The sequence below is a fragment of the Nipponia nippon genome, unplaced genomic scaffold (genome assembly GCF_047370975.1).
Source record: "Nipponia nippon isolate SJK-2023a ecotype South Korea unplaced genomic scaffold, ASM4737097v1 scaffold_4, whole genome shotgun sequence".
NCBI classification, from domain to species: domain Eukaryota; kingdom Metazoa; phylum Chordata; class Aves; order Pelecaniformes; family Threskiornithidae; genus Nipponia; species Nipponia nippon.
This window is the reverse complement of record NW_028262358.1, coordinates 86040839-86068304: the sequence shown is the minus strand read 5'-3', so window position 1 is coordinate 86068304 and position 27466 is coordinate 86040839. Positions and strand designations below refer to the sequence as shown.

At 37.0% G+C, this 27466-nt stretch overlaps 1 protein-coding gene across 3 annotated transcripts in view; it reads right to left on the bottom strand.

Moving 5' to 3' along the window:
• RNGTT (RNA guanylyltransferase and 5'-phosphatase) overlaps nt 1-27466 on the bottom strand; it is a 194754-nt gene that overhangs the window by 148602 nt on the left and 18686 nt on the right. For all 3 annotated transcript variants that reach the window (XM_087777260.1, XM_087777261.1, XM_087777259.1), the window contains exons 3-8: nt 26862-26965; nt 26644-26732; nt 23071-23146; nt 19681-19930; nt 12883-12992; nt 11953-12054 (exon numbers count right to left, since the gene is read on the bottom strand). In XM_087777260.1, coding sequence (XP_087633386.1) covers nt 11953-12054; nt 12883-12992; nt 19681-19930; nt 23071-23146; nt 26644-26732; nt 26862-26965 — 731 coding nt within the window. The remainder of the gene's footprint in view (nt 1-11952; nt 12055-12882; nt 12993-19680; nt 19931-23070; nt 23147-26643; nt 26733-26861; nt 26966-27466) is intronic.

Below are 27466 nucleotides of genomic sequence, written 5' to 3'. Positions count from 1 at the left end.
TTTGCCCGACTTTTAATGATGCTAAGTGGTCAAGTACATATTAAAGTACATTTCTACATTAGAGGGAGGATCACTATTGGAAAACAACTGTACAGTATAATGTTCTGATTACTTTTTTTTAAAAGCTATAAGATTAATGGAACAAATTATACCTCAAGCTTGACTGAACTACCGAATTCTCTTATTATTTTTTATTATTATTATCTATTGCAGATATTGAGCTTTAAGCTTGCTTGAACTTGTTTGACTCCATCCCTCCTCCACAAATTTTAGTCTGAAAACATCTTGGAGATTTAGAGGGAATTCATGCCTGAAGCAACAGGCTCAAAAAAAAAATGCAAAGCAGCAGTTACACAATGGTATAAGAGAGAAAAACAAATGAATTTAGCATCAGATGACAAGTAGTTACATTCCTTCTTTCCCCAAGCAAGAGAACCGTAACACCTCTTATGGAGGCCCATAACGCAGCAGTCAAGAAAAGAGTATCACAGCTGTGAAAAAGGAGGTTCCCTTAACTTTGAACTGATTTATGCCAGAACGTATGCTGGGTCAATTCTGCCTACATCACAGGCACAAGCCACAGAAGAGCACAACTGCCATTTCTGCTCACAGATTAGAAGATCAGCTCCAAGGGAAAGGGTTGCCCTAGATATTTGTATGGTTAAACTTTACAAACTGAATGTCATTCTTCCCTGAATAAGCTTAAGCCATTACACTTCATGGATGTGCCCGTAATCCCCCCAAGAGAACCAGCAGCACAGGACGCGCTGTTCCACTATTAAAAGTGGTCTGGGAGAAAGGGAAAAAAAAAATAAATAAATCAACCAGTAATCACTGATACTTGTTGCCTGAACATCAGGTACGCACACAGGCACACCATTTATCTTGATCTAATTAGAACATTTTTAGGACTACAGTTGAATACTGTAAGATTAGTATTCATAACACAAGCTACATAGTAAGCATTTTAATGCATTAACTATTTATAAATAAACAAAAGAGCTTGCTTAGAAGACAATCTGTCCAAATATTCAAATAGTTATATATGAATAATCAATTAAGTAGTACTTTTTAAAGAGCTCAGAATTGTGACTGTAAAACTCTGTAAGCTGTCAAAAGGCTTCAGAACTGTGAAGCATCAAGCCTGCTACTTCACAAAATGTACTTTCTGTAAGGTATCACATCAGCAGTGCTCCTTAACCGCTTAAGGGACACAAAAACAACAGCTTCCTTCTACCACTTCTTTTCAGAGTCTTGACACTGTTGCAGGCACACAGAAATGAAAAACCACAACCTAGAGTAAGAACGCCTTCTTTGGCCATTCAAGTCAATTTGGATCCAGACTGGGGATGACACGTTCTGTCACACCTATTTATTCATTCCTCTACATTGACTCAATGATTTAAAAAACAGACTTCAGGAGATGGAGAAGCAGCAAAGTGATATGGAAGTGCCTTTATAAATAAATAAATACACCATCGCCACCACCCTCCAAAAAAAAACCAGAAAAACCCACCCACCCCAAACCACCCACTCCAAATGCAGCATTAAGGCAAAAAACAATTTCAGCCTAGCCCAACAGCTGTGAAACTAACAGACTATAATATACATCTCTACTTCAAATCTCCCTGCCTTGTGGGAACTTCTTGGGAGTAACAATATTTATACCCAATAGTTCCAGATACTAGCCTAACTCCTTATGACACTCTGCGCTGCCTCGTTTGACCTACAGTCTCCCGATCAAGAGAGACCTCTCCTGGTTCATAATCGATATGGTTAAACAGAACCAATGAGTTATCTGGTGACACCCATGAGTCTGGCTACCAAAAATCTGACAACTCCTTTTCTACTGTCAAAGTCAGTCTGCTAGCCAAAGTTGACGCATGCTCTCATTCCTAGTACAACAGATAAAAAAAGGAGAAAAGGAGAATGTGCCCTTTGACAACATGTCAACAGGTGGAGATGATGAGGCCACCTTGTGCTAAAACTTCTTCACCTTGAGCTAGAATGTCTTTACCTTGAGACAGGGGTCATGCTAAATATGCTGAAAGTGCTCTTACTCTTACCTCAACTAACCAAAGTTTTATTTTTGCACTCTCACATAAAAACTCAAGCAAGCATATAATATTCATGGGTTCTAATGCTGTGGGAAACAGACTGATATCAGTCTAGTAATCCTAAATCTATTGCCCAACACAACCATAAGGGATAATTATTAAGATGTAGAATGAGCAGACTCACATCTCAGCTACTAAACCCTCAACTTTCTAGTCTCAAAACACATCAATCCTGCTTCCCCATCCCATCTTCTCTTCCCCACCTACCTAAACATACAAAATAAAACCATGAATTAGGCATCTGCTTTTTCAGAAAATTAAGGGGAATGCTGTTTAGAGTGCTTAACATCTATGAATTGCTCTTTTCAGCAATGATTAGAAAGGCAGTTTATATATTATAATCCAGAATCATATATGTGACCTTTATATGCTTTTGCAGAAGCTTGACATTTTGTTATCATCGCACATTTAAAAGCTAAACTACGGGTTCCTAACAACTGATTAATACTGTAGTCTATCAAAGCTATTTATAGCTCTTAATCTTGACTGGAGGCGGAGGGAAAGCTTTATCACAACCGTTTCAATAACTTTCACAACTTCAATTTCCAGCCAAAATACGTGCTATCTCCAATTAAGTATATTATTCAAAATAAAGTCAGCGAAATAAATCCCACATAGATTCCAGACTCATCCTAAACCAAGGTTCTTCCAGCTGTAGAAGCAGAACTACAGAACTAGTTTAAAAATGGGCAAGTTTGTTTTCTCTTAAAGAACTAGTTAAAATAATTATAAAGAAGGACCACGAGGGACTATGCTATGTAAACAAAAACTGTATTTCCCTTCCAAAGACCTTAAAAATGCAGCATGCAAGAAAACACTGCAGAGTTAGGAATAGGGGAATAGCAACAGTTGCTTTACCCTTTTAACTAAGGTTTTTGTTCCAAGTTGTCTCTTTAAATACCATCCCATTTTGACAGTTTCATGGGAATAACAGAAAAACCCTTAAAACTACTCCTTTGAGATATTCAATGAAAATAATAACAAATGTCTGAAAAGTAGCTGTCCTACACACACGAATGATACATAATTAGCACTCAACAGCTGAGGCTTTGCCCATTGCCGATAGTTACATAAGCACATGATTTGAATAAAGCTCATTTAACTTGGAATCAAACCACTTGAGCTAAGCCCAGTTGTTCACAAAACCTGTCACTCCTATAAAAAAATCCATTTGGTCCTGAAAAGTCTGCTCAGTACATGTCCAAACCACTGAATATTTCTGTCCTTTAAAATTTCAGACCACAGAAATGTGCCCCAACCACAGAGGAAGGGACACACAGCATTACCAACCAATGGTGCAAAACTGATAAATACTTAAGTCTGCTGCTTAAGATAAGCGGGGAGAGGAGGAAGGGAAAGGAAAGGAAGGTATGGTTTAAAGGCACCCAGATGATTCTCGTCTGGGTTCTTCAGCCCCTCCTATCATCAGGAGGCAAATGCTCCTTCCCTCCCCATGTATAACGCTAAACATGACTGAATGATAAGACACTCAAAACACAATATATAATAATTCACTTATTCACTAGCCATCTAGGGTCAGAAAGTAAGGTGCCCAGAAAGGGGATACTCATACCCTGAGAAAAGCTCTTTACTCACAAACGCTTTCTAGTGGTTAACGGCCCTAAACTTCCCTGTCAGTACCATTTCCGAAGACATCTGTCAAATCTCAACATCCTACATTTTTGTCCCCCTCCTCTAAATTAGGAAAGAATCCACTAACAATTGTGTAAGTCTCCACTTCAGACATTTTCCACTACTGGGCATAAAATTCCACATCCATGAGAATCTGGCCATGTAATCTGTACCAATCTGAAAATTAATCTATGGCTTCTCTCTCATTCCCAACAGTCTCCTTCAGGTTCAACTCCACATTAATATCTTTGCTCCCAGGAGACAATCTTTCCATTCTCTAGATCTGCTTTCACGACAAGGCGGTCTCTTGTTCTTAATAATGAGTTCTCAAGTGCACAGATTTGTTTTTTAATTGGGTTAGTACTACTCTCCAATCTTCTCTGTCCTCCTTCATTCTCTTTATTGTCCTCCTTCACTCTCTTTATTGTCCCAACTTTCTCTCTTAACCTCCTCCTGTCTCTCAGGGATAATAGCTTTTCCATGAACCCATTCAACTATCTCTTCTTTAATCCTTTGCAGACAGGCTACCATTTTTCTTCTTTGCCACCTAATTGTGAGCTAGTTTCCTTACCTCTTAATTTCAAAACCAAAAATCTGTTTCTCAGTTTTCTCTGGGTTTTTTTAGAGCTGTTCTTTAGCAATCATCATCTTTTCACAAGTTACTCTTGTTGCAAATTACTTTTGGATAACTTTTCATATTAGGAAATTATATTCTCAAAAATGCATGTAAGCTTCATCTCATCATGTAAAGAATCAAAGAATAGGGCAAGAAAAAAAAGTATTTAGCCATGCAAATTCAGGGAGAAAGTTACCTCGTCTTCATTACATTTTAACAACATGCATGAAAAGTTATCTTAAAACACACTCAGTACTTCCTTCAAGTAATGGTCACAAATATGTTTCTGAAGAGGCTGAAACTGCCAATAATTTTGAAGTTCTTAACAAAAAGAGAAATTTTCTTCAATTTGTACAAAAAGCTAAACTACAGAAACCTGGGAAGCTATCACAAGTTTGATAATATAGTAACTTACATGCTTTGGATAAATCAAAATTATTTGATTAATAAACACAATCCCAAAATTTGGCCACCAGTTTTATCATGCAGTTAAATGTAGCTTTACTAGGCCTTTTGTCTAAAATGTAATTTCCTAATCATGAAAAAATAACTAACTTCAGAGATGTTCCTAATGATTGTGTTACAAACACCTTTTAGACATTTAGCAGCAATTCTCAAAGAGCTGCTTTACATTCTGTATCTGCTTGTTCACATTTAGATATCTGCAAGCTATCACATTTTCATGAATATTTTTCAAATATAATAGCCTTTGGCAAGAACTACCTGTTCTGCATTTTTTTAAATAGCTGCCTTACCATAATTGAACAGTCATAGTATTATGACCATATTTATTATTTTTTACTAAAAATGCATGTGTACAGATGTGAAAAATAAAAAGGTACTCATAGAAATGTAGGAAAATAACTTATGCCCCTTAATAGTTTGCATTTAGTTCAGGTCACACTTTACCATTATAAAACCTAGTCCTGTTTGATTGTATTAATTTGAATTATTCCACAGACATTTTAAAGCTTTTTATTATTCTTAGTGGTAAGTGTCTCTTTTTCAAAACTGGTATCTCATTACTTTACCAACCCTACTCCTGTCTGAACATTCAGCTCCACTCATTAGAACACACATCTGCTACAAACAGTATTAATGAGATACATATCAAGGGATACAGCAAGCCGCTAACCACCTGGGTTAATCACTTTACAGTACAAAGTTGATAATACAGTCATACAGTATGCCTTGAACATACCGCTACAATTATCTTATTCAGATAGCAACTACTCTTTCAGAAACACAGTGCTACAAAATTGGATGCATTTGTAAAGACGTACATACCTTGTAGCTACTTGTTAACATACAACATGTATTTCATCTCAACAAAGCCAAAAGGCATGATTTTCGTAGTGGGAAATTTGCCCTTTGGATTTCTGTGCCTTATGAACAGATTAGCATTAAAATTATTTTTAAGACACCAGAGGTTTGACAACTGTTCCAATAAATATACAGGATATTATTCACACCAAACCAGTCAGAATAGCTGCAGACTTAAGTGATTTTTTTTTTTAGAACAATAATTTAAAGCAATATGATTTTAGAGGTGTTTTTCCGCAAAACGGAGTTGCATATAATATTTACATACACACAAATAGCTGGCACAAAGGAAATATTTTTCCAGAGAAAGCCAGTGTTAAGTGAGCTTCAAAGCTCTTTTAATTTAGAGTTCATTTGTCTAAACCTGAGATGCAAATGTACACATCTTTACACATAGGCATTTATAAACAGGAGGGGAAAAGTATGTGCTCACACTGCATTTCCCTTTGGAGCGAACATGCTCCAGAAGGAAAGCTGGAGTGGGAACAAGGAGGTGTGCCTTGCTGATGCTCATGCAACAAGGGCTCTGGAAACCAGGCACAGAACAAGCAAGATGTGTAAAAGTGTATAAGATACTACTCCAGAATTTTCCCCAAAATATTTTATAGAATCACTGTGAAATAATTCAACTAATCAATTTCACATTATTTAGTCAATGGAAGATGATAAATAATGCTCTTTCATTTAGGGAAATACCTTCTTTTTTAAAAAAATTATGGGAAGAAAAATATAACATTACTAAGAAAGCAAGAAAACATGCACTATTAGAATCATAGAATCATTTAGGTTGGAAAGGACCTTTAAGATCATCAAGTCCAGCCATTAACTTAGCACTGCCAAGTCCATCACTATACCATGTCCCTAAGCACCACATCTACCCAGCTTTTAAATACCTCCAGGGATGGAGACTCCACCACTTCCCTGACTGCCCTACTAGCCTGACTACCCTTTCAGTAAAGAAGTTTTTCCTAATATCCAATCTAAATTTACACTGGCGCAACTTGAGGCCATCTCCTCTCATCCTATCACTTGTTACTTGGGAGAAGAGACCAACCCCCACCTCGCTACAACCTCCTTTCAGGTAGCTGTAGAGAGCGATAAGGTCTCCCCTCAGCCTCCTCTTCTCCAGACTAAACAACCCCAGCTCCCTCAGCCGTTCCTCATAAGACTTGAGCTCTAGGCCCTTCACCAGCTTCATTGCCCTCCTCTGGACACGCTCCAGCACCTCGATGTCCTTCTTGTAGTGAGGGGCCCAAAACTGAACACAGTACTCGAGGTGCGGCCTCACCAGTGCCGAGTACAGGGGCACTATCACCTCCCTGGTCCTGCTGGCCACACTATTCCTGATACAAGCCAGGATGCCATTGGCCCTCTTGGCCACCTGGGCACACTGCTGGCTCATATTCAGCCGACTGTCGACCAACACCCCCAGGTCCTTTTCCGCCAGGCAGCTCTCCAGCCACTCTTCCCCAGGCCTGTAGCGTTGCATGGGGTCGTTGTGACCCAAGTGCAGGACCCGGCACTTGTTGAATGTCATACAATTGGCCTCGGACCATCAATCATAGAATCATTAAGGTTGGATCCAGCCTGTCCAGATCCCTCTGTAGAGCCTTCCTACCCTCCAGCAGATCAACACTGTTCAACCACTGAAGAACAAACAAAAAAAACCCCACCAACAACACAGCTCTTAAACCAGAAGGGTGAAAGCTCCAGTTGAAATCTAGGAATAGCAAATGCCTTTGGAGAAAAGTACAAGTCCTCAATGAAATTACTGACCCTACATGTCAGTTAAGACAATCTACAAATAAAGGCTTCAGCCATGAAACCTCTAAAGAAAACTACTGCTGCAGGAATAAAATGCAGGTATTTAACAACGGTGAAATTTAAGTTTGGCTGAGTTGAGCAAATATTGCTATTAACTGAGATACGCGCGTTTTATTGAAGTGAGAAAGTGTAATATAAAGTTATTAGTTAAGCATCTGCTTTCCTTTAAGTCCAATCAGGTCAATGAAACAGCAGTGCTTTTTTCAGCAAAGAGAGAACAAAACAAAAAAACATATGCAAGCCAAATAATATTGTAATAGGCAAACCCTAGACTGCTGCATCTAAACCACACTTAACAGAATAGCTTCAGAGATATTTGATGACAGGGGTTTCATCTCCAGATAAAAGTAAGCAGGGGATCTCCACTAACTGATGTCTTAATATTAAATTCAGGAAGGTCACGCCTGTCAACATAAGCATTCAGAATAATTAATGAAAATCTGTTTAATTGCCTATGGAGTCTGGATCATTGGAGAACAACAAAATAATTAGAAGCACGTCCAATGTAAAAACTGCCATAGTCATTTTTCATTGTTGATTAGGGTAGCTATCATGCACAGTGTCTGAATGTCCAAATAATAGCTCAGGTTTTCATCTTTAATCTCTCTTTCACAACATTCCATCAGCTGCATCTCATTAACACTGGGTCTTTGTAGCACCATTTTCTCCTCTGAATATACCTATCAGTCTGTATCTCCCTAATCAACACAAGTTATTATTTTGAGAAAATTTAAAAGAACTATTTAGTTCCCTCAGTTTTGTTCTTCATGCATTCTGTTTTGTCACCATTCTAGAACTCTAAAAACACAGGATAGAATGTCCAAAAGTACTGAAAATTCCTACAAGAAATTGGAGGTGCATTTTAATTTCTTTCACAAAAGGCAGTCTTCCAGGTGCACTATTTTCTATATAATTATTCTAGTATTCAGAATGTATGCATCCTGTACATTTGAGCAAGAAAATAAGAATATTCCATAAGACTTCAATTTTCCAAATGAATAACATAAGATATGACAAAGAAAGACTCTTCATATTGAAAATACAAACAAAAAAAGAAATGTGGGAGAACAGCTTACAACCCTATGGAATAGCACTAACTGTAATTTTACAGCATCTTATATTTGTTCTAAGACATACCAATCTGTACTAGCTGAAGACCCACAGTTTTGAACAGATTATTCTTCAGTGGCAATGCACACTAGAGACACTGTAGATGAAGCAATTTTTTTCTTTAATATCAAATGGCCTTCTGTAAAGAAATTATTTTAAAAACAGAATTATTTTCTCCTATTACTATTTCTTGAAGCAATAGGCTTAAGTTATATGAAAAAATGTCCATAAACTGTCTTTAATACACACTAAAATACTAGTGTAAACCAATCCCTAAAACAAAGGCTTCCTGAAGGACTAAGCTGTGAAAAAAGGCAAGGATTACCAACATCTGAGCTGCACAGGACATTAATACTTTGTAAACAAATTTTCAGAGTTATACAAGTCAAGTCCATGGGCAGTATATCTGGAACGTGGATTTAAAGCATAATAAATGCAAAGACTCCCATCTGGCTCTTTGCATGATCAGTTTAAGTTGGCTGAGTTTACTCATTTAGGCTCAGCAGCTTTTGAACGCACTGTACTGCTCTGAGAATAAACCTGAATCTCACAACACCATGTTTCTGTAACCTCGCACCCTGAGAACGTCTGCATCACATTACCCAAGTGCTTCCGCATACAGCCAGCCAGTGTTAATAAGCCAAATATTCCCACCCATTTCTTAATGCTTGGATGACATACTGAGTGCAAGCTTACTTTGTATTTTCACACCATGCTCTGCCCCAGCTAATAAACCCTTGAAGTACAAACTCCATAGATGAACGACACCTGAAGGTTTCTTTTTTTAATAGGACACAGCTTAGTTCTGGCTGAATTGTGCTGAAACCTGACTGACTCCATGCGGAGCCACTTGGTAATTCTCATAAGACACCCAATTCCCCATATTTTCCAGGCTTTTCATTATCAAGGATACTCCATTCTATTACTAAAGATAACAAACCTAACAAAACAAAGAATGCAGGAAAAACTTTAGAAGACAGCCCACGCTGCTTGTTTATTTAGTATCAAAACTGTACTTTGTTGTCTCAGCACATGGAAGGGAGAATGCTTTCCATTGCACTGCTAAAACAAAACTTCTTTTGCCCGTACCTATACACAAAACCAGTATTTTAACTTCTCCAGACTGAAAACAGAAAATCTTACCTCCTGTTTTTGAAAGCATACACTTCATCCACACAACTGATGCCTTCTAACTTGTACACATGTCAACGCTGAACTCTGTTGCTAGTCTAATGCACTATGCACAAGTAAGTGTAACAGTCCTCCTCTTACCATGTAATTGCACTTTTTCTGATCAAGTCAAAGCAGGTTAAAAATCTATTCATTTGCTTGAAGTGAATAAAAACTAAAGTCATTCCGCTTAGCACAGATTACAATTGCTTAAATACTACTGTATGTAAAGAACATCTTTTAGAAATAAAAATCAAGCTATTGAAATGAATGAGATGTGTCACACAATTTAATTTCTCCCTGTTACTGAGACACTGTTGCCTATGATGTAAGAAATTACATTATTAATTACCTCAGGATAGCGCCTACAACAAAAAGGAAGACTGTGATCTAAATGCTATGAGTAGCTGTCATGATCTAACCCCAGCTGGCAACGAAGCACCACACAGCCGCTCGCTCATCCTCCCCCCACCGGTGGGACGGGGGAGAGAACCAGAAGGGCAAAAGTAAGAAAACTTGTAGGTTGAGATAAGAACAGTTTAATGACTGAAATAAAATAATAATAATAAATTGTAATTAAAAGGAAAATAGCAAAAAGATAGAGAGAAACAAAACCCAGGAAAACAAGTGGTGCAACCTCTCACCACCCGCTGACTGATCCCCAGCCCGTCCCCGAGCAGCAATCACTGCTCTCCAGCCAACTCCCCCTGGTTTATACACTGAGCATGATGTCTTATGGTATGGAATATCCCTTTGGCCAGTTTGGGTCAGCTGTCCTGGCTGTGCTCCCTCCCAGCTTCTTGTGCACCTCCTCCATGGCAGAGTACAGGAAGGTGAAAAGTCCTTGACTTAGTATAAGCACTGCTTAGCAACAACTAAAACATCACCGTGTTATCACATTATTCTCATGCTAAATCCAAAACACAGTACTGTAGCAGCTACTAGGAGAAAAATTAACTCTATCCCAGCTGAAACCAAGACAGTAGCACATGTTAAAACCATTTCCATTAACATCTGGGATTCTTGATTTTAGTTTTGAAACCAGAAATACTGAAAAGATACAGAAGGTTAGAATATCAGTCCCCATTGATGATGATTTCAAAACATGAAGAAAATGGTTGTAATTTCACAAATGTTCCAACCTATTAAAAATATTCAGTCCTATGAAAATAAGTATGATTTTGGAGGTTTGGAATTTTACTCAAGAAAGATTTGTTTGTATGAAGGGCCACAGTACCTCTTTGCAAGAGTACAAGGACACAGGGCACCTAACATGTGGGTGTTTTTTCCAGTGTGAATAGCAAATACTTTCTATACCTCATCCAAGCTACTAGGTGTAGAGGCAAGAGACCCTGTGTGACATGGCTTTGTCATACGAGACAAAGCAATGAAAGGATACCCAAGGATATCAGATGCACATGTTTAGATAACTGAGTTTCATGCAGTTGAGACTGATCTATAACCAGTTACCATCAGAGAAAAAAGTGTTTTACCATTCTGTATTTGATGATGTATAGCATTTCTCTTACTTTGAAATGCTAACATGAGAATACTGGAGAAATTAAATACAAGGATGCATTTCAAGACAGAAATAACAACACTGAAGAGGTTCAACAAATCAATCCAATCAGGTTGTAGTCTGTTATAAAACAAAGTCACCCCTACAATGAATGTAAAAGAACTGGTGAGGGAAGATAAAACTATTGACTCTTTGGCCAACCGGAACTACAAGTTTGAACAAAAGATCACAGTACAAATTAAAAAACCCTATGAAATTTCTAATACTAGCCAGCTTCTGAAGGATCAACTAGAAGTTTTAATTTAGCTTTTATAAACAAATTCTTTAGCTTAAAAAACTCTTACTGTTATCTAAGACTATTCTAAGACCTTGGTGGCAAGTCTTGGCTGACAGACAGGCAAGGGTTATGGAGAAGAATAAAAGTACATACATTTAACAGTCAGTCTGCAGAACAGCTGCTAAAAAGAAACATGGCCACAAACTTCAGCAAATGTTGGGTACCAAGACAGCAAAAAAATTAATCTCTGAAGTCAGTTTTGTTGTTAGAATACACTTTGTACAAGCGAATTCACTTTCCTGAGAAAATACAAACTGTCTACACAATTTACTGAGTGTTTCTTTTTCATTTAAAATGAAATTACCGAGTGCCGTCTGCTTTCCAGCTAACTTTATATGGCTTCTGCTCCAAAAATTTAATATTTTGCTTGTCCATGGAAACAGGCTGTGCTCCAGGGAACCCAGACCTAAAAAAAAAGAACCATGTTTATTAATGTTCTGCAATAAATAGTCACACAAGGCAATGCATTATTTACATTAAACTGAAGTCACACCTTGTACCAGACTTGCTGCAAGGTTAACTTTGAGTTAGAACATCTTCTCCAATAAGGTATTTTGCAAGAGGAATTAAATGCCCATCTGATAAGAACAAGGGTATTTGTTTATGACAACACACTAAATTATGTGGAACTTCAAAAGTTTTAACTTTGGAGGAAGAGATATTTGAATTCAAAATTACAAGCACTAGAAGAACCATAAGCATCAGCAAGTTAGGAAGCGCTGTGAGCAACTTTCTGGGTCATCAGCTTTGGAAAGAAGTAGTTCAGAATCTGAGACATTAAAATCGATGTTCTCATTAACATTGGACGCAAATCCAAGTTGGCTATAAAAATGAGTATTATACCTCAATACTGAAGTGTAATAGTAGTTGTATAAATAAGTCTACTGCTTTAGCAAGCACTAAATTTTATACAAATACATGGACTAGATTACATCTGGAATTTGCACAGCAACAATACATCTGAAAACATTTTGTTTTCTCAATGGAAAAGCAGTTCTAGAATCTTGTTTCTTAATATCAACAGTTGATCATTCCGTTCATAGTACAATGCAAGATCCTCATCTGTTTCACTGCTGAGTGTTTTTGAGGCTTGCTTTTTTTTTTTTTTAAAACAATCCATCCAAAAATAGTCACCTTTTTCATTTTTACAATGAGCTGTTTCTTTCTGCAAAACTAGAAACGTAACACTTATTTCTAGACAGTATAAATAAACAAGTTCTAAATGTTCTCATACCCTTCCCATCCACAGAACTGCTGACATTTTTGCTGTATTCCTCCTAACTTTGGTTGTGTTGTCACCTGGGTCACACATTTAACTGTTATTCCTTCCAAGAAAATTGCACCCTAAATAAAAAAAAATTAAAAGTTAGTATTTAAGCCTTCATAAAAGCAGATCAGAACATGGCAATACAAGATTAATTCTGTTTTTACAACTTGACCCTCACAAGCAATACTAGCTTAAATATTCCTTAAAGATTTACCCCCAAATACCAAGATACATCAGCTGAGCTTTGCCAGTAAACTCACTGGTGAGCCATATTATGAACCCGGGAATTGAAATGAGTTATTTATGGGGGAAAAAACAAAATAATAATTTTTTAAAAATTTAAAAGTATGTAAATGGTAAGGGATAGGCACTGTTTAGCTAGTACTCTCAAGAAAGTCCCCATATCAAGCTACAGCATCAGTCTGACTCATTTTTTTTCATTTGTAACTAAAATGCTATTTATTAAAAAAAGTACACTACTGTCAAGTACTTAAGAGTAAATTGGTCGCGTATGGAATTTGCAGGGATCAAATTAATCATCCTTAGTACACAAAATATTATATAATAATAAGGTAGTGTAAGACATCTATTTGTGGATGAGAATCTGAACCTAAACAGTATTGTAAGCCTGGAGCAAATCACTGTACATTAAAGGTCACAAAACCCTTTCTGCCAGAAGCCTTTGTGACACCACTTTTAAATGTGTCAAAAAGTATGGCGTCAAAATAAGTAAACTGGAAACTAAGGACAAAATGGACCTATGAAATGTTAAATAAATTTTTTTGTTACATAAATAGTATTTCTAGACCAGCAATTCCGTGCTTTCCTTGATTCATGGAAAGTAAGAGCTGGTCACTGACAGTAGAGATCTAGCATGTGAGATAAACATAAGTAGCTTGGTAATTCGTAAACTAAAGTCACTGGGAAACATTTTTAGACATGAGGTTTTTGGTGTCTTTTTAAAAAAAAAAAAAAACAACCAAAAATCTCAGCACATGAAGACATTAAGTCCTGCTCTTTTCCCTCCAAATCTGAGATGCATGTTTTTAATTAAATACGTTAATTTTATCAGACCTAGATGGTAATTCCAGTACCAGAAGTTCAATTACATGGATTTCACCTCAACCTGAGTGATCTACCACGTTATATGTCTCAAAACTTAAACTTCCACTGTAGGGAAAACAATTGAAAGAATGAATGTACTTATGCAGTAGCAAACTTAAAGGGTTCTCAGCTGATCTAGGACAAACTTCATAACAAAAGAGAAAACATAAACAGCTGGTTTGTAACAAAATATTTGTGTAAAAATATAGTTGCATAATTTTATTCTCAATCTAAACCAGGTTACTAAAATGGACGTGCTATATTGAATGCTACAAAAAAGCCTAAGTAGAGATCGATAAAAGAATACTGAAAATAAACCTCTAAAATAATTTGTACATTCCAGAAAAAGTTTGATGCCGAGTGGACTAAAAACAAATTCTGCACAACAGAACACATTAAAGCCATCAGGTCCACAAAGCTACATAATTAAAGATTTCTGTAGAGATCCCAAATCGACCAAACTTATTTCAACAGTATCTCAAATTTTCAATGCAGACTAAGAAGATCAAAGCATGAAGTTTCACCTGTTGAGCTACGAATCCTGCAAATGAAGATACAAGTATTTCATATCTGTTCTCCAAAATCCTTGAAACTTGCCTTAACAAATCTAGCTGTATACTACTGATGAAAGAAGCCTTTTTACGACCTTCCCTTTCCACACACCACGGCACTCATCTGTTCTACTCTTGAGCAAGCCTAGGAACTAAGCTGGCAAAAATAACATCATAAATTAGTAATTTTCTGCCAAATTAGTATCCTGAACTAGCTCACCATAGGATGAGTCAGCACTAGTGCCAGCACAAGGGAAGCAGAAGGAACACAAGGAGTGCAGGAGAAAGCAGGATCGCAGTTTTCAGTACAGCCTGCATTTAGTTAAGGTTGGCTCGGTTGCATCACCAAATTGCATTCTGAGAACAGTACATCCTAAAGAAATACGCTAGTTCATAACCTTAATTACCTTAAGCTCCACAGACTTTCGGCGCGTCACTTATCCCATGTTATTTATGCAGGCACCAGCAGGTGGAACAGCACACAGGTACTGGGTGAGGGAGGCAGAGAGCTACGCATGCCTGGCCAGCATGTTGTCTGAATTCTGAGTAAGTAGTTAAGAGCACCACAAAATAAAGGAAGATGGTTGTGCCTTGCTTCTTAGAATGATGGCAGAGTGTGATGGCACTATGACTGCTAAGATTAAAGCAAAAGGCAGGCAACAGGAAAGATTTTCCAGAAAAGTCGCAAACATGAAATTGGTGCCTGCCATTTGAAAGCGTCTCTTGCAGATTATCTGCCTCAAGTATACTCACTAGCTAAGGCACAGCACTATGAAAACAAGGTGAGTCACTTGGGCATCCGTGCTTGGCTAACTCAGCGCTCCAGGTTTTATGAGGACATTTCCTTGGATAAGGTGCCAAAACTGAGTCAGATCCACGCAGTTTCTGCACCACTGTTGAGCTAACAACCCCCCGTGGGAACAGGACACTGGAGAACACCGTGCAGAGACGCCAGAGCACTCAGCTCAGCAGGAACACCTCAGGTCCTCAGTGCTGCTACTAAGCCAAGAGTTATGAGCCCTAATGGATCCAAGGTAACTACATGCACTTAGTATCTACACTCTGCACAACCTTCACACCATCTGTACTAATCAAGCTCTCCCCACTTGCCACGTTATCCCTCCACCCATCACTTCAGCGGAAGGGGAAGTGGCAATGTGTACCATCTTGTGCTGGTTCAGATCCTAAACACCACCTGGAGGAGTGGGTGAGTGGGAACAGCCCCAAACACACACCTCCCTGACCCTAGTGGCTATCACCAGGCCCAGGTGATGGCCATCTTCAGCTACTCAGACTTGACCGAGTGCCAATATGCTCAGAGACTGCCTTCCAGAGGACAAGAAACATTCCAAAACATGTCAGTAAGAGAGAGAGTCCGCATCTTCTAAAAGAGAGGAAGGGAGAGCCAGGGAGTTTAAGCTGATCAGCTTAGATTTAGTACCTAGAAATGCAGGACCAAATCACAAGAATTGCCTCTAGGCACGTACAAACAAAAAAGATACAACAAAATTATACTGACTGTCACTCAGTACAATGGTGTTCAACTAATCATTTGGTTTGGGTGATGAAACAGGCTTCGCAGAATCAGGAGAAGCAGGAAATATCACATCTTTTGATGCTGGCTTTTGTCTTGGCTTGTCTTTTGTTTGCTTGTCTTGTTCTAATAGAGGAACTCAGAAAACATGGGGTAGATGTACCTTCTATAAAACAGAAAGGCAACCTGTTTCAAAACCAGGTCTAGAGGAGTTACTGTTCCACTAACAAAATGGAAGAATATATTGAGGAGGATCTGCGGGGTCTGGTTTAGGTATAAGAGAATTAATTTATTTTCCCTAAATTTCCTATTAGCATATTCTTATTTTTGTGACATCTGTGAATTTAGTAACAGGGATACAGACTCTGATGGTAGCTTAAGAATTCAGCGTTATCCTTAATTTTAGGAATGGTCTGGAAAAAACACTGTGCAACTCAGTATAAAGAAAGTTCTACACTTAATAAGGAATAAGCAATTACACAAACACACACTGGTAGATAATTAGCGAAAAAGATATGGAGGTAGCAAGAGACCAAAAGCTGTATTAGTATTATTCTGTCTTGTAAAAGGCCATTATATTGAGATATATAAACAGAAGTATTAGCCTTAAGACATGTGAAATTAATTCCTCCCTATTAAGCACTAGGATGGCCTCAACTAGAGGCTTATGTTCAATTATAGGCACCAGATTCTCAGAAAAACGTGAGTCAACATGACAGAATACAAAGAATGACAAGAATGGTCAGAAGTATTAAAAAAATATGGACTATAGGGAAAAACTGAACAAATTGGCATTTAATATGGAGAAAGAGAAGGCTAAAAGGAAATGACATCCATATTCAAGTATATAAAATGCTGCTGCAAAATCAGAAAATAATCTTTTTCCCATATCCATCAAGACACTCATGGACAGAACAATAAGTATAGGGGTTAAACTTTGGCAAAAAAAAGTAGGCTAAGCAGAAAAAAAAACAGTCACTAATATTTAGAATCAACATACAACGTACTTTGATAGTTAAATAATATTATCCTCGCTAACTACGTCAACCATGAGGTTTAATGGTTTCCCTCTGTCTCACAGATGACCCCAAGACACATGCACTCAAAATCATGAAGAAAATCATTAACAGCTGCATCTCTTCCAGACTGTTTGAGATGTAACCATCCATTTTAGAAGCACTACCTATTACACCCTGTAATGCCTATGAAATACGCAGCTTACATGGGACTAGAACAGATGGCATTCCTTAACAAACAGTAAAAGATCTGGTTGACCCACAAAAAGTTTTAAGGTTCTGGCTCAGAATTATAACTTTTTGTCCTATTTGCAAAATCAAGTATTTTTTTTCTGAAGATTTTTTTTTTCCTGAAGCGAGATTCTAAATGTCAGTTAATAATGTTGCTTTGATGCTACAATCATCATGGCATGCACTGACAAAGTCAAAACATGTTCGGATTTCCTGTGTAGCATCTGAGACTACAGCAAACAGATTTGCTGTTACCTGTCAACTACATTTGGGTGATGACAAAGGAAACTGCAATGGCATTATGTTCTAACAGTTCCCGCAGTGTAGAAAAAAAAGGCTGTCAAGACTTTTTGACGTCAAAATATGGAAGTTTTAGTGAAAGATGCTGCGGTAAAGTTTCTCACATCCAAGATGGAATTTCTGAAACGCACAGCATGCTAACTTCACTTCGCAGGCTAGCTGGGCAGTTGCTTCTGATTCTTCATTACCCTAGCAAGACGCCTGCGAGGTGTCTCCTCCTCCTCTACCCCTAAACTTTTTTTTCTGGCCCCACAAAGATTTGGGTCAACATGAAAACATTTCAGAACACCACGATTACCACAGCCACCTCTAGTTTGGCACTGTCTACCCCTAGGAGTTTACAGAAAGAGTCAAATTAGAAGGCTGAAAACATCTGCTGCAGGAAATCAACGTAATGCTGAAAATTTAGACCTTCAGATAGTAAAATAAGAAAATCTGAGCAAGAGGTATTTACCTGATAATCATTCCCCCTGTAGATCGCATATTTACAAGGAATCACAAATAGACTGTATCCATCTCTACTGAGTTAAGAAGCAGTCCAATCTGCCAGCCAAGAACCATGGTAAAGAATTCTCCCCGTTCCTCCTCTTCATGTCAAAGAATGTTCCTCCAGAACTGCAAAACTGAATTATACGAATATGCATATTAACTAGATGATTCTTTCTTTCATGAATTCTCTAACTCATAATTAACTTTTAGTTATTAATATGCTTATTCGTATAATTTAGCTTCCAGCTTTCAAAAAAACTATGGTGGCAAATAAGAAAAAGCCTGGGAAGCCAGTATCATGATTCCTGTTAAACAGACCAGTTTAGTTTTACACTCACTGAGAAGAGGCTGTCATTGGACCTCACCATCACACCTCATTCACTAATGGGGTAAAAGGCAAGTGAAAAAAACAGTTTTGAGGTTCCAGCCCAAATAAATTTTTTTAGATATCAGTGTTTTAATGCAAGGCTAATGGAGGTAGTGGCCATATCGCTGAATACATTTTTTACTACAGAATTTTACAATGTGGGTAATTTTTTATTCCAGCTGATGGACTATTTGAAAGTTTTCAAAGTTCATCTTGCTTCTTCGGACTAGATTTTGTGTTCCTTTCAGCCTAATTTCTTACATACTCCACCTGTAAACCATGTTGAGCAGCTGCAGTAAGAACAAAATGCATTTTTGCAGCATATTTCATATTAGGATTTCAAAGTGTTTGCAAACAAACACACCTCAGCACACAAGTAACATAATTCATTATTATGCAAAAAGAACTGAATCTATTTTTGCACTCAGCAACATTCTCCCCTACTTTATCTGCAAATAAAAAAGTCAGGAATTTGGAGAGAACTGCGCCATTAGTCTTCAGATAATACAAGTATATTCTTTGTACTGGAGTATTAGTTCCATACTATGACAACTACTGTAACTTATTTCATCAGAATTATGCAGATATATGTCAAAATTATCACAAGAAGTGATCAGCCATTTTTCTTATCATTATACAGTTAAAACATCTTTGAAGAAAATGCAATTTGAAAGCTGCCTTGGGGTTTTTAAGCTCATGTTGCTTTTTGCTAATCCAATTCTCAAGCCTCCCAAATTTCCAAAAGAATATTTACCAAAATGAGCACTAAATTTTAAAAATTCTGAATTTCATCCACATGGCTACAAAATATAAGTAAAAACTGTTTACACACCCCCCCATAACATTTCACCTCTAAAGATAAAGTGAATTATTAAAAAGCGCTTTACTATCTCACCTCAAACTTAACAAAAAATTGTTACATTTGAAAAATGTTAAGTCATTTTTACAACTGCAATAGTTGAGGTGTTGAATGTTAAAGTTCAACATTCATATAGGAAACAAAAGAAAGCTTGCAATGAATCTACCAGTTTTTCCTGAATAGAGACAATACTACCAGTCCTCATTTGCAAGAGCACTGACATTTGTATAGCATGTATTATGTAGTAACTGATGACTATGAGTTTATGAAATTAAGTTTAGCAATTAGCATATTAAGTTCTTAATCAAAAATACCAGTTTTAGGCGTTCTTTTCTTCTCTTGCCAAAGGAAGAGCTTGATGATCCGGGTTCTGATTCTTGGCCTCCTGTTTTACCATTATCATCGTCCTCCTCTTCATCTTCTTCAAAGCACCATTCTGGTAGCTCAGGTGGTGACGGTGCATCATCTTCATCTCCATAACGACGAAATAATTCCTTCAAATAGTCACCTTTATAAATACCTGGTGGTCTAGCCTGAGCGAAAGTAGCCACAGCAGCCTCAATACTGTCAAATAAAAATTGAAAATTACTCTCAATGCTTAATTTACATGTTTTAGTCATGTTACGCCTTACCAAACATAAGATTTATTGGGACTGAGAATTAAAACAAATTCCAAACTGGTAACCACAAAAACATTCATTATATTTGAAACAACATGCTTATATCAGCTTGGCAACAGTTGCTCTTGCACAAGATTCTGCATAATTATGTAGGCACTGCATATGTTCTCAGAAGTAACTGCAGCTTGCACTGCTTCGTCTCCTTATTGTAGCTAATAGCAGTCTGCTGGTCACCTAGGTAAACTTTTATTATTGCTACAGAAAAGGAATGGGTGACATGTAGGTAAGTACTTAAGGACTGAATGAAGACAAAAAAGACCAAAGAAAAAGACGAACAAACCCAATGAAGAAAAATGCAAGTGTTGAAATTCAAATAGGGCTACATTTTTCCCCCTAAGAATTACCTTTCCTCTCATTATGGGTTTTGCCATCACACTTGGAAAAAAGCATCCTAATCTTTTGAAATTAATTCTCTTTCCAGAAGTTTCTCACAAAAAACCTGTAATTCAGAAGCCTTTTACTACGCAGCTAACAGTCTTAAGTGCTTTAATAAACTGGAGACTTCATCACAAAAAAATTAGAAACTAAGTCATGCACCTTTACCAGCCAACTGGAAAACACTCCAAAATATACAACAGCAAGCACAGCAGAAGGGTTTTATTGTTGCTATTTTCATAGATCCTATGAAAATGTTCAACAGAAAACACTGGACATAATTCTGTCTTCAATTTATCACGGCTGCATGGAGCAGTAATGCTCCATGGACCAACATTTAGAAATTTGCTAAATAAAAGGAAAGAGAAATCACAAGAGGTACATGCCCCTGTTAGGCTTCTTGACAAGCACATATCTTAAAGCTGGGAAAAAAGCATATATTACATGCTGTGAAAAGAATTTTATTCAGATAAGAAAACAGCCTGCCACTGGAACAAGGAAAACATATAGCTAAAATGGAAAAAAGAATTTAAATACAAAAGGTTTTTGTCTGATCTGTACAGTATGGGAAGGAGCCTGAGAACTTTATGAGGCAAATTTCCTAGAACAGACAGAAAGGCTTCCTAAAAACCAGTAAGTTTGGTTTTCTCTTCTGATCTTTGGTAAAAGTAGAAAATATAGCACTTTCCAGAGTGAGACTATCAGGTGGTTGGTCATCAGATCTCAGAAATGACAGTTTAAGAATCTGAGTTACTTAGAAGGAGCTTTCTTCCCCATTCTGTTTTTTAAGACTCCTAATTTCTTCCTCACAAGACATTTTTTGTATTTTGGTATCTTTCTTATATTGTTTCACATCTTCTGTAATCAATGCCACTGAAAGGACAAAACAAACCAAAAGGGATGGGGCCCTGAAAAATGCTCAAATTTGTCTCTGATGATATTAGAAGAACTCCATACTACTCTGGAATATATGGCAATGAAAGCCAAAAGAGGCAGCACAGATATCAAGCACAGAAACCTAGCTGAAAGAAAACATATTTTGGAAGTTCTAGAAACATAGCAGTCTTTAGGAAATATGAGTTGTGAAAAAGAGAATCAAGTAAGGTTTCTGATCACTAGCTGGAGAGCTTTCGGTCTGGATAACCTTTCTTTAAAATAACTATAAAATACATCTCAGTATTCACAATACACCAGCAGCGCTCCTATATAATATGCTTAGGGAATGAATATGGATGGATTTTTCCATCAGGAAAATCTTATTTCCTCATCAGCAAATAACAGTGCCTTATTTTAAAGAATGATACAGCAAATTGGATTTATCTTGATCCCATGCTTAGCATTAACTACCACCTTGCCGAAATTCACTCTTTTGCTGTGGAGATTTTTCCCTACCAGGTGATATCTTGGGTGATCTGTTAAAAAAGAATATCTGACAGAGATGAACAAACTCGATACCATTAACTACCTGAATGAAGCAAAAAAAAAAAAAGAAAAAAAAAAAGACATGGCCGTTAAGTTTTAAGGCTTTTCACACCGAGGTTTGAAAATAAAGAGAGGCTGCATAAAAGCAGGATTCAAATAGATTCAAGTGCACTTCCTCTTCAGAAGAAAGGACCAATTCTGAGCCTAATTACTGCACGCTGTTTTTAAATTGTTAGATTAAAAGCATAAAAATTTGCTAGTTCATAGGAACAACTAGAATCATACTATAAAGATATTTGTATCTGTGTCTACTTCCTATACTCAGCTAAGATTCTGCCAAGATTCAGCCACCCACTGCTAATGGTGCTCTGTCTCCACTACCCCAATGTCTTTATTCCAAGTTTACGAACAGACAACAATGACCTAGTTCTTTGCAAACAGCTTGCGCACACATGCTAAGCACCAAATAACTGTATGTCCAGTCATAAGAAAATGCTGCAACAGGAGTAGAATTTTCTTCACTTAAGGAACCATAAAAGAAATATCATCGGAATGCTTAAGGGGCTTGTTAAGAAACATGCCTTGCACGAGACCCCATCAGCAAGGAAATAGTGTTTCATAAATACTACCAAACATGCAAAAGTCATGCCCACCAGCATGGTACAGGCAATCTTTTTTTCTGCACTAATGTTATTTGAAAAAGATCACTACTCTTTACAAAGGCACCAACATTTTTAAATCACAAAAAACCCGGGTGAGACTGTATAGAAGCATGCTGGAGACTTTAGTCAAACAACAAGCTGGAAACAAGGAGTTTGTCTCCCCCGACCCTTCAGAAGCAAGTATGTCCCTTCAGAACTCAAAAAAACAGAAAAGCCTACATGCAAACCTACATGAAAAAGATGAAAAAGAGAAATAATCTTTCAGGCATCTCTGAACTCTACATTCTTACTCAAAATGTGGGACATGTCACGGGGAAGAGACACAATACAATATATACACTCCTAAAAGCCCACACACAGCAGGTACAGCTGACTTTTGACCTACCGGACCTGGAAAGCTTGACTGAAACAGGCTAAGCTACCAATGGATGATACGAGTAATGCTAATATACGTTGTTTGCTCAAGATTAGTAGGCAGTTTTAAAATAATAAACAGTGAGTGAAACATACTGAAGATGCCTTTGCTCACTCTCCAGAATCCCTAGGAATTAACATTCAAAGTTACCTCCAGTCCAACTTCTCGACCAAAAAGGCACAGATCAGAAATCCAGTTCTATTGAAACCATGTGTGCAATGGACACCTAGACAAGACAAGAAAAGGGCACAATCATTTGCAAGTAGTTTTAACAAATATGCTTTAGTTTCACAAGTGTGGTTTTGGATCCTTCTACCTTCATCAGTAACATTAGAGAGTTATATCCCTCCCCATCAAGGCAGCCCAGATCACGTAAGACACGTAAGCCTAAAAAGCCATTTATTACATTCTTTCTGCAAATTATTAGCAACAAAAGTATAGGATACTTCAGTTTAACCCAGCTCAGGAGCACTAACTTAATGCAACTGAAACATAGTTAATACCAATGAGATTCAAAGTATGTTTTTATGACTGCTCAAAAGCTTATCAGAAGACAATACAATCAAATTCAATAATTGTGCTTTTAGTGGATTCAATAAGCATACATTCATTTCACACCATCAGGCATAAAAATAATATCCAGATTACGCTACCTCAAACTTGAAAGCAGTGTCAATAGACCACAATTCTATTTCAAATTTGCTATTACCATGCTAAGACCAGACTCATTAATTTGGAAAAAAAAAACTACAAAAAGAAAACTATACAACAGTGTAACCACCTTGAATTACTTATCTTTCCAATGTAAGAAAAAAAAAATAATGAAGTCTTCAGCCTCTATTTTACTGAATTCATCCCCCCCCCCCCGAGAAAGAAGGGTAAGAGTCAAATGCATTGGAACATTTTTTCTCTCTCAAGGCAACAGCACCATCTAGTGATAAACAAAGCAGTCTGAAAATTTGTGCTATTAAAAATGTGAAGGACTCAGGCAAGATGTTGCCTCTTCCTCCTACTGCATTTTAAATTATAAATATCAACGTATTAAAGTTTCCACTAACACCAAACACAATTATTCTTAATATTAACGTATTTTTCAGTTGTGACCATGAAGCAAGTCACTTAAGCTGTTATTGATTTCCTTATCTCTCTACCATAGTTAGTAAAGTAAGTTTGGCAACAATTCACTTGATACTTATTCAGATAAAATGTGAATATCTATGTTTTTTTCTGTATGCTCCCCTACACTGCAAGTATTTATTTTTTTTTACTGGAAATCCAAAAAAAATCCTACAAAGAGCAGACTGATAAAAAACAGAAACTTTTCATGGGTAAACAGAAATATATATCAACTGTATCAGGGTTGGGTTTTGTGCCCGCCCCACCACGCTTCCCTTCCTAATAAAGCAAGGCAAAAACTACTACAAATTTCTTGGGTTCATCCATTCTAACTATTTAATAATATTAAAAACTGTGTAACTTGCATCAATGAAATTAATTTCAGCTTCCTTATAGAATTTGTTCCCAGCAATCATTTCTCCTTTGTTTTCGGCAAGATTTTTGCATTTTGTTTCCTTAAGGTTCGCGGGCATACTCCAGTCCTTCAAGTGGCAAAAATAAAGTTTCCATCCTACATTGTTCTAGCTGAATAGAAAATTGTGTTCACTTATCATTCCCATTTCAGTCTCTTTTCATATCTAATCTTGACACTGAAAATGAAATTGCACACAATTGCTATCAGTAAGTCCTGCAGCTGTTACTGCTACCAAGAAGGTTAAGGCAATAATTTTATACACATGACAAAGATAAGAAGCATCTCAGCAATGAGACCAACGGCTTGGAAGGGAAAGATCACAGAGGGTGCAGTACTATCACGGCTGCAGACTGCTTTTGCTTTTGATAAAAAACATCCTCCACACCCGTCCCTCTGGTGCTCTGTCAGAGGAAACACGTGTCCAGAACCAGAAACAACTTCTCAGTAATTCATGGAAGGAAAATGGAAAATCCCAACATTTCTCTTTTACTATGAAAGCCTAAACCACAAGTAATTTAAAAGCTTAGTCAACACACTATTTTCTTCTTGACTCTTTCTAATTGACTTTTTTTTCCATAGAGGTGAAACAATCTAAATAATGGAAGAACATTCCGAAATTGATAGAAGTCAAAAAGTTAGTGACTCAACACTAAAAATGGCATTTTAGAAGTTGAAATACCAGTTAAATGGGTCTGGTATTTATAGGATATCACTATGCTATCCATGCTCCATATAAATTGCTGACCATAACAATATTTCAAGTTCTGAAATATTGTTGGAGGACCAAAGGGAGGAACTGCGAAAGGAGAGTGAAAAATGAGGAACTGCTAAATGAGAGTGAGTGGGATCGGTCATCAACAATATTTCAAGTTCTGCTGCAAGTTCTGAAATATTGTTGATGACCGATCCTACTCACTCTCATTTAGCAGTTCCTCATTTTTCACATCACATACTTGCACTACAGGTTAGAGAAGAAAACATAGGTCTCAAATTAATATTGCATTCTATGTGAAATAAAGAAATAAGAAAGAACTTAAATTATGTGAAAAGAGAGTGTGCCCAAAGTAAATCTCTCAAGCACTGAAAAAAAAAAAAAAAAAAAAAAAAAAAAGATTCTCAGTGGTATCCTGTGACAGGACAAGAAGCAATGGGTACAAACTGAAATACAATAAATTCTGTTTAAACCATAAGAAAAAAATCCTGTACATTGTAAGGGTGAGCAAATACTGGAAGAGGTTGCCAGAAGATGTTGGGGAGTCTTCAAGCTCGGAGATGGTCAAAACCCAAATGGGCACACTCCTGAGCAAGCTGCTTTAGCTGGCCCTGCTCTAAGGAAGGGCAACTGACTACCTGATTTCCACAGGTCGCTTCCAACAACCTCAAGTACTGTACAATTCTATGAATCCTAAACTGCATGAACATACCAGCTTAGTTTATCAAGCTCTTATCAATGACACCTACACAAACAACTGTTCCATGCACTCCTAAGTCGCACAGACACTCAGATTCAGGAAGGCTGCAGAATTATCATCAAAGAGGCTTGAGGACAACACCCATTCTGACTCTGGAAACTCAGCTGCAAAGTAATTTCTTGTCTCTGACAGTTTGCAGATAGGGTTGAACACTAATATGCTTAACAGAAATCAGAATAAAATGTTTTAAACTAAAACTAGAAGCCACCCAAATTAAACTGAGTACTTATTTTGCTCTGGGTAAAAAAAAAAAAAAAAAAAAAAAATTATCCTTAAGAACATTCAAATATTCACTGTAAGACAGTACACCACAGAAGAAAAACTTAGCCTAATATCTGCTACCAGTTTTCAGCAATTAATCAGCTGCTTTGTGAAATTTGCTAAAGAATCCTTGATCATACGGTTATCAAATATGACTTCAAGTAAGCCAGACCATCAAATGCCAAAACAATACTTAGGCAATACACAACCTGCATTTGTATCAGCAGAAGTTACAAAAACACAATGCAAGTATCACGTATTTGTAGACAGTGCTTAAGCCTTATATTTTTCTGCATTAAGTCAATAACTCTAATCAAATTGATGGATGCATGAACACTGTACTGAGGAAATTCCTTTGCTTAGATTTTTAAGAATAAGAGACTGCAGTTATGAGTAAACATGAAATAAATTAGCAGTAAAAACTAATGATGGATATAAAATGGATGTAAGACGACAGACCTATAAGCTCTGAGGGATTCTTATCACTGAAGTGTTCACATACACGGATAAATGTTTCTGTATTCTCAGGTGTAGGGCACTCACCATGCCTGAAAAACACAGGAACACACAGATTAGGAGACAGATGGGGGAAAGGGAAGAAAAAAGAAAGTGAGTAATTACTTCAGTGTGATCTTTCAAATTAAAAGCTAAATATTTTAAAAGTGCAGACAACTTACCCTTTACACTGGAGCTTTATATATTTAATGCCCTCTTTCTCTATATCATTCCTATCATAGAATCTAGTGGTGTTGGTCAAGTCTACCAGTAAACCCATTTTAACCTAAAAAAAAAAAAAAAACCAAACAAAAACTTACATATGTGGTTCAAATATCAGTGCATAAATACTAAATGGCTAATAACATCCAAATTAAAAGCAATAGCAGGCTACAGTTGCAAGTTTAAAAATTCTTAAATATTGCATTTGTTCATAAAATCTATATTTCACCACGATCACAATCTGTGTTTCTTTGTGAAAGCTGGTATCTGAATTAGCATGAGCCATCAATTCAAAAACTTCAGTTTGTTTCCACCAATGTTTCTAAATAAGAAAGATCTGCTAACAGCAGGAAAGCATCTGGCAAAGAATTACTTTAACATGTCAAAAGACAAGTAAGGTGGAATCGGGTGCTCTTATGCTTTAAGTAGAACAATATTAAACACTGGCACAGTGGAAGTACCATAAGAAAAATTAACTATTGAGACAAATATAAGTATACTCTCAGAAAAAAAAACAAACTCATCTTAATTTACCCATCCATTAAATTAGAGTGCAAAACAAACG